General features: G+C 43.6%; 1 protein-coding gene across 1 annotated transcript in view; it reads left to right on the top strand.

Moving 5' to 3' along the window:
* brk1 (BRICK1 subunit of SCAR/WAVE actin nucleating complex) overlaps nucleotides 1-8,773 on the top strand; it is a 15,890-nt gene continuing 7,117 nt past the window's right edge. The window contains exon 1 of the mRNA XM_020510378.2: nucleotides 1-189. Coding sequence (XP_020365967.1) covers nucleotides 72-189 — 118 coding nt within the window. The 5' untranslated portion in view covers nucleotides 1-71. The remainder of the gene's footprint in view (nucleotides 190-8,773) is intronic.

Below are 8,773 nucleotides of genomic sequence, written 5' to 3'. Positions count from 1 at the left end.
ACAATATCAGGGCTCTCCGGTCCGGGAGGAGAAGAGAGGAGGGGAGGGAGAACTTGTTTGTTTCTTGGGCTATGGCGGGGCAGGGGGATCCGGTTCAGAGGGAGATCCATCAGGACTGGGCCAACAGGGAATACATTGAAGTGATCACCAGCAGCATCAAGAAGATCGCGGATTTCTTGAATTCATTCGGTAAGAAGCCGCCGGTGACAGTACACCCACCAAAGCGTAGTTTCCTGTTTAAGTCTGACTTACTGGGTGCCAGTAACGTAGGGCCTGGTTCAGCTCATGTCCTACGTTTGTCGCTGGCTTTAACTGTCGGCGGTAGGGAGGAAGTTAAATTTGCATTTACTCTCCAGAGATCGTTTTAAAGGGTTATTTCGCGATGGGGTGGTGACGAACGGAAGAGACGTTCCAATTGAGCTATGCTTCCTTTTTGCCTGCCAGTCGCCTCGCCCTGTCATTCATGTGTGAATCAGAGGGCTAGTAGCTATTTGACCAGAGTGGAGCAAGCTCTTCTCGGCTGGCCTTCAGACAGGGGTTGCTGAAGCTAATTCGAATGCCCCACTCATCAGTGAGACGAGCTCACTTAATGCAGTCTAAACGTTTAACGGGTTTTAAACTGTTCTGTGTAATGGACGTAATTATAATGTAATGTCTTAGTTATTTTTAATAAAAGCAAAATATTGTTGGTGTTGGAGGTCTGAAAGAAGAACAAAAGTGCTGGAAAAATTCAGCAGGTCTGGTAGCACCTGTGGAGAGAAACAGCGTTTGCTTTTCGAGATCTACATGGTTCTATAATTATCAGCATACAGTGTAGAAGAGGCATTGAGTAAAAGGATAGACAAGTTATGCTGCAGCTTTATAGATCTTTAGTTAGGCCACACTTGGAATATTGCATACAGTTCTGGTCACCTCACTACCAGAAGGAAGTGGATGCTTTGGAGAGGGTACAGAAAAGGCTTACCAGGATGTTGCCTGGTATGGGGACTTATAGCTATGAAGAAAGTTTGGATAGACTGGATTTGTTTCCCCTGGAAAGCAGGAGATTGAGGGGCAAGCTGATAGAAGTTTATAAGATTGTGAATGGCATAGATAGAGTGGAGAGTATGAGGATTTTTCCCAGGGTGGAGGGGTCAATTACTAGGGGACACGCATTCAAGGTGTGATGGGGAGGGAAGTTTAAAAGAGATGTGAAAAACTTGCCTTGCACACAAAGGGTGGTGAGTGTCTGGAACACGCTGCCAGAGGAGGTGGTGGAAGTAGACACAATAGCAGCATTCAATAAGCACATGGACAAATATATGAACAGGAAGGGAATAGAGGGATACGGATCCTGTAAGTGAAGACAATTTTCGTATGGAAGGGCAAAATGTGTCAGCATGGTCTTGGAGGGCTGAAGGGCCTGTTCCTGTGCTGTATTCTTTGTAAGAGACCCTTTGACCTATCAAGTCAGGAGGGGTTTTTATTAAGGTGAATAACCAAGGTCATTTTCCCACGAATCCAAAATTAGAGAACATAGGTTTAAGGTGAGAAGAGAAAGACATAAAAGGGATCTAAGAAGGAACTTTTTCATGCGGAAGGTGGTGCATGTATGGAATGAGCTACAAGAGGAGGTGGTGGAGGCTGGTACAATTACAACATTGAAAAGCATCTGAATGGATACATGATTAGGAAGGGTTTGGAGAGATATGGGCCAAATGCTGGCAAATTGGACTAGATTAATTTAGGATATCTGCTTCGTGTGATTGATTTGGACCGAAGGGGCTGTTTCTGTGTTGCATATCTCTCTGACTCTAAGTCTTACTGCCAAAAATGCACTACTATTTACACTAGTCCCATTATCCTGCACTGGGCCCATATCCTTGAAAGTTATGACACTTTGCTCATATGAGCAAAGATGATATGCTCATCCAAATACTTTATAAAGGTTGTGAAGCTACCCTCCCAGACAGCGCATTCCAGACCCTCCTCACACTCTCAGTAAAAAGGTTTTCCTCAAATGCCCTTTAAACCTGCCTTGCAGTTTTGAATTATGTCCCCTTGTTGTTGTCCCTTCCATTAAGGGGAACAGCTGTTTTCTATTCACTCTGTCCGTGTGCCTGAAAGACCACAGAAAAGTACAGCACAGGAACATTCCTCTGGCCCACCATGTCTGTGCTGACAGTGATGCCATTCCAAACTAATCCCATCTGCGTGCACGTGGATAGGAAAGCTTTAAAGGGATGTAGACCAAATGCAAGCAAGTGCTAGTTCAATTTAGAAAATCTGGTCGGCATGGATGAGTTGGGCTGAAGTGTCAGTTTCCGTGCTCTGACTCAATGATTCTACCCCTCTCTGCAATCTTATACACCTCTATCACATTCCATCCTCATCCTTCTGTTCTCCAAAAACAAAACATCCGGAGCTTATCCAGCCTCTGTTCGCAGCTGAAATGCTCCAACCCAGACAATGTCCTGGTGAATCTCCTTTGCACCCTTTCCAATGCAACCAGTCCTTCCCGTAGTCAGGTGACCAGAACTGCACACAGTACTCCGACTTCGCCTAACCAAAGCCCTGTACAGTTTCAACATAAGCTCTCTGCTGTTATAATCTATGTCACGACTGATGAAGGCAAGCGTCCTGTACGTTGCCATAACTACCCCATTAACCTGTCCTGCTTCCTTCAGGGATTAGTAGACAAACACCACAAGATCCTGCTGTTCCCCTGAACTTCCTAGTGTCTTACTATTCATTGCATACTCCCTTGAGCTTATTCAGTATTTTCTGTTCTTGGTTAACATTTGAAATATGGTTTAGGCCTTGCAGATTTCACATATAAAGCTGCAGCATAAATTGCCTATCCTTTTACTCAATGCCCCTTCCAATGAAGGCAAGCGTTTTTACTTCGCATGGAAGGGCAAAATGTGTCAGCACAGGCTTGGAGGGATGAAGAGCCTGTTCCTGCGCTGTATTGTTCTTTGTTCATATCAATTGATCATTGATATTTTTCAATCAACCTGTTTAGACATGTTACGATGCTTTGGAGCAGGTGGGACTTGTAGGGATGTGCAGGCTATGTCGATTAGCCATGGTAAATGCAGGGTTACAGGGATGAGGGGGCTGGGTAAGATGCTGTTCAGAGGGCTGGTGCAAATGGCCTCTATTGGCACTGCAGGGATTCTATGATTCTTTGACTTGAACTTGGAGCCTCTGACCCAGAGATAGGGATGCTACTGCTGTGTAACAAGGGCCTGTAAAATAATTTGACCCTTTACAGTGACCATCAGGATACATGGTAACCAAAAATCCAATAGGTAAATAATTCAGAGGAAACATCTTTACCAACGATGCAGAACTCACTGCACAGGAATGGTCAAAGTAAATCAATTTACCTTTGCAGAAAACCGGACAAGCCTGTGATGGAGAAGAGAAGATTATGATGGCAGATTGAGTTGAGGAAAGATAGGAGGGGGCTCAAATGGAGCATAAACCTCTTGTGGGACAGTCTAGGATTTGAGGGTATAATCTCAGGGTATGCCCATTAATACAGAGAAGAGGAGGAATTTCTTCTATCGGACAATAGTGAGCTTGTGAATTTATTGCACGGAACTGTTGAGTCTGCATCGTTAAGAGTATTTCCAGGCTGAGAGAGATTTTTGTTTTAATTAATAAGGGAAGTAAGGGGTATGGGGAAAAGGCAGGAAACTGGATTTGAGGATTATTAGGTTAGTTGTGATCTCTCTGGATTCCTGGGCAGACTCAATGAGCAGAATGGTCTGTTTCTTCACTTGCATCTTACAGTCTAAAATACTGGCATGGACTAATAGAGCTGAATGATACGATTCTGTGCCTCAGATCCTGTCGTAAAGAGAAAAATGCTGCAATACTACCTAATTACTTATAACCTGTTACTTGAAGTTTGTTTATTTCTTTATGAATTACCTGCTGCCTTGCGGTAGTCAAGTCTAAAGCAACAGTTCATTCATAGCCATCAAATTGAGTATCTGTAAAGAGGAACATCTCTAATTCTGTAACATCAGTGAATTCAATCTACATGTTAAGGGAAGCTATTTTTAAGGTCTCCTTTACCCTGTTAGCAGGACAGGAAAGCTCTTGCCCTAATTTCCAACACTTCTTCATTACTGCAGTAGAGACTGTGAATAATTTTCCAGCAAATTCTTCACCTTCTTGAATTGAGGTAAAAATGTGATCGTCTGATGCCATATGAAGCATGCTTGTTGGGTTAATAGTGTATAAATGGTTTACTTGATGGAAGTCTGGTAGTTAGATAAGCATGTACATTTCATAGAATCCCTACAGTGTGGAAGCAAGACCATTCGGTCCATAATGACCTTCTGAGGAGCATCCCACCCTCAGCCACCCCTCTACCCTATAACCCCACATTTAGCATGGCCAATCCACCTAATGTGCACATCTTTGGACTATGGGAGGAGACTAGAGTGTACAGCAGAAACCCATGAAGGCACAGGGAGAATATGCAAACTCTGGCTGGAATTGAACCCAGACCCCTGGTGCTGTGAGGCAGGTGTGCTAACCACTGAGCCACTGTGTCGCCCTGCCTAAATGGGAAAGCATTTGTTTGAATAAGGTTGACTTTCGAGTTGTAATGAAAGTTCCTAAATGATTGATGATCCTATCGCTTTAAGAGGGGTATTTTGTCCTGTTGTTTTTCCATTGAAGAGAGGTTTTAAGACAGATGCAAAGCTGTCTATTGAAAGCCCATAAAGTAAACAGCATGTGAGGCCGTGTGTTTTTTTTTAAAACAGTTGGAACAATGGGGGTCAAGCTCCCACAGAACCAGGATTTTTAGTTTTGATTTTCGGTAGTTGTTGCTGAGTTTTAAACTGGGTTTGGAAGCTGCAGTACATCTCCCCCTGCTACCCTCTCTCTCAGAATTTTCTCTTGATGTTTGTCTTCCTGGACTGGAGAATTGCTTGTCAGACAATCAAGTTTTCTGGATTTGCCTTTGTCAGGGGTGCGTTTATGGGATGTTATGATACTGGAACAATTTAGTTACTGTTTAGTAGTACAATGATCTATTATTCTGTTAAGTTTTCCAGTAGACTTAAGTTATTCCAATTTCTTCTTTTCTTTTATTGTAATTTAACTTTAGTGTATGAATAAAGTGTGTTTTGCTCCAAATCTGATAGTTTGACCAATCAAATTGCATCCGGAATGCAACACCTGGCACTTGCCTTTAAAAGAAGAAAAAGTTAGGGTCAAGGCTATCTTCTTAATTTTGAGGGGGTTTGGTGTGGTCCATAATATGATTGCTTTTTGAAGTGTTGTTTCTTCTGCCTATGCTTTTTTGTAGCCTGTGGTTTGAGTACTTGTGAGAATCAATTAATGCTCGCTTCCTGATTTCCGAACTCTCTCTGGCCTCCCCATAAACATAGTTGAGATGAGAAACTGGCCGAGCTATGAGGTGAGCTTAATGTGGGCCATAACTTGCCACTCTGAACTCTTATTATTTGTAATTGCTGCCACTGTGCAACCAGGGAGGAACAATTCTAGTCAAGCAATTAATTTTATTTTATCTCGTACAACGGACTGGATCAGTTCCTCATAGTTGTGCTGAGAGCTGCCTCCGGAAAGCAGATGCAAATAACAGACAGTTCTGACTTGCAACCAAGGCTTAAAATGCTGGGTTTTTAAAAAATATATAGTAGCACTCTTTCTTGGCTTTATTTTTGGAATAATGTCTTGATGTCTTAATCACTTTCCTACAGATACATTCAGCTTTTAGAAGAGGTTAAATTGGTTATCGTTTTTAAAAAAGGACATTTTAAATCAGTAAGAATTCATATAATATTTACTTTTTTGATTCCCATTTAAAGTCAAAGATTGACCCCCAATCTTTCCTGCTCTCCCATCTTTACTTTGCTCCCTCCTACCCCAAGAAATGAAAAGGAACATCTGTGATCCTCCCTTCATGTTTTGGCATGAGGAATGATATCTGTGGCACGGTGATGTGTGTGTGCCATGAATTTGGTAGAGCAGCTGATGTGATTGCAGTTTTCTGAATCTGAACGAAAGCAAGATGAGAGATTAGTTTGAGACTTTAAGAAAAGGCAGTCATTTGAGATTGCTCCCATGAAGATTCATGACAGTTAGTGTGCTGCCCAGGTGTCAAAGGTTGAATTGGAGGAAACAGTGTACACATGTAATGGAGGGACATATGCAATTATACGTTCAGAAAATTTAAAGTCTTTTCAAGTCGATCCTACAATCGGGAAACTCTTAGAAGTTCATAGAATCCCTACAGTGTGGAAACAGGCCCTTCGGCCCAATAAATTCACGCTGCCCCACAGAGCATCCCACCCAGACCCATCCCCCTGAACACTACGGGCAATTTAGCATGGCCAATCCACCTAACCTGCACATCTTTGGACTATGGGAGGAAACCCACACAGACACGGAGAATGTGCAATTGCCACGCAGACAGTCACCCGAGGATGGAAACGAACCCAGGTCCATGGCGCTGTGAGGCAGCAGTGCTAACCACTGAGCCACCATGCCGCCCTGGCTTATATGGGGTTGTAGTTGAGAGTACGATCCCATTTGGAAGCCTTTCCCTGTATGGCTGTCTTGGGAAAGTAGGCACTTTGAGTACAGAGATTACCAAACCAAGCAAGAAACTTGATGAAAGTGTCTTCCTTGATGCAATCTGTTCTCAAAGAATTTTGACAGAAGTGAAGAGTGCCATGGGCAGTGCAAATCTCCACTTGACTCAGCATTGCTGTTTGATGCATCCCTTTCCGTGATGACTTTGAAACTTGCACAGATATGGTCACTATCCCCAAAATGCTCACCCACTGAAACTTTAACCACTTGACCAGCTTCATTCCCTAGGATTAAGTCTAGCACAGCCCCATTTCTAGTAGGACTATCTACGTATTGGAACAACATCTCCTGGGTGCACCTTAAAAATTCCATCCTTCATGCTTTAACAAAGATCTGTAGCTCGGGTTGTGGTTGGAGTTGTTGGTTGGTTCAGTTACTGGTTACTGTTGTAGTTCAGGATTTGGCCTGAACAGTAACCACCCCAGCGTCCACAAACAGAGCTGTGTCAAGTCTCTGTCTAAACAAGCGATAACTCACTGCAACACACCGGAGCTGCACAAAAACAAAGTCTTTGCAAACAAGGGTTATCCGAACAGCTTCGCTGGCCGATGCCTGGCAAACAAACAACACCAAGAAGACACTGTACGTCCCAACACAGGGGTCACACTACCCTATGTTAGAAACACATCAGAACTGACTGCAAGACTCCTACGACATCTTGGAATAAGGATAGCACACAAACCAACAGCCACACTTTGCCAGTTACTCTCAAAGACTAAAGACCCCATACCTATGATAAGCAGGACAAATGTGATATACAAAATACCATGCAGCGACTGCGAGAAACACTATATAAGACAGACGGGCAGGAAATCCAGATACATGAACACAACTCGCAGCAAAATAGCACGACCAACTCTCCCTCGTTTTAATGCACTCTGACATAGAAGGACACCAATTTGACTGGGACAAAGTTTCAGTACTATGAAATGCAAAACAAAGATGAGCTCGAGAATTCCTGGAGGCCTGGTTTTCAACCACTGATGTAATAAACAAGCATGTTGGAATAGACCCCATCGACATACCACTGCGGTACAAAACCGGAAACAAGACTGCACACCATGACAGACCGGATCATATAAATTCAGAGTGGGACAGAACAACCGCGCTTCACTGGAGGCTACACAGTGCTGATGATGTCATCCAGAAGGGAGACGAAACGTTTGCATGAAAACCAGTCAACTCGGCAAACCAACCAACAACTCCAAACTCCATCCCTTCTGATCTTTTCACACAAAGGCGGTCCAGGAAAGTTGAAGTCCCATGCAATGATAATCCTGTTTCTCTCATCTCTTTCTGTGATTTGCTTACATATCTGCTTCTCTATCTTCATCTGACTGTTGGGTGGTCTGTAGTATAACCTCAGCAAAGTAATTGCCCCTTTTTTTTATTTCAAAGCTCTACCTAGATGGCCTCATTCAAAGACCCTTCTACGATGTCCTCCTTCATTACAGCAGTGATGGTTTCCTTTATCAATAATGTAATACCCTCACCTCTGTTACTTCTGCTCCTATACTGCCTGAGAATTCTATGCCTTGGACCATTGAGCTGTCACTGAGCTCCACAAGCATCCACTCCCTCCACCACCAGCACTCAGTAGCAGCAGTGTGTACTATCTACAAGATGCAATGCAGAAATTCACCAAAGATCCTCAGCATGCACACTTCCATTTCAAAGGACAAGGGCATCCGACATATGGGAACAACATCACCTCCAAGTTCCCCTTTAAGTCATTCACCATCCTGGCTTGGAAATATACCGCCGTTCCTTCACTGTTGCTGGGTCAAAATCCTGGAATCCCCTCCCTTAATAGCACTGTGGGTCAACCCACAGCAGGAGGACTGCAGTGGTTCGAGAAGGCAGCTCACCACCACCTTCTCAAGGGCAACTAGGGATGGGCAATAAATGCTGACCAGCCAGTGACGCCCACATCCCACAAATGAATAGGGGAAAAAAAAAAGTCTTGCCCTTTTCCCAGCCATATCTCAGTGCATGCAACTGTATCATATTCCCATGTGCTGATCAATGCTGTAAGTTCATCTGCCTCACCAGTCAAGCTCTTGCATTAAAATAGATACAATTTGTGTCAAAGACAACAAGGTGCAGGGCTGGATGAACACAGCAGGCCAAGCAGCATCATAGGAGCAGA

The sequence above is a fragment of the Rhincodon typus genome, unplaced genomic scaffold, assembly GCF_021869965.1.
Source record: "Rhincodon typus isolate 14 unplaced genomic scaffold, sRhiTyp1.1 hic_rhity00000689, whole genome shotgun sequence".
In the NCBI taxonomy this organism is placed as follows: Eukaryota; Metazoa; Chordata; class Chondrichthyes; order Orectolobiformes; family Rhincodontidae; genus Rhincodon; species Rhincodon typus.
This window is presented reverse-complemented; position numbering and strand designations above follow the sequence as displayed.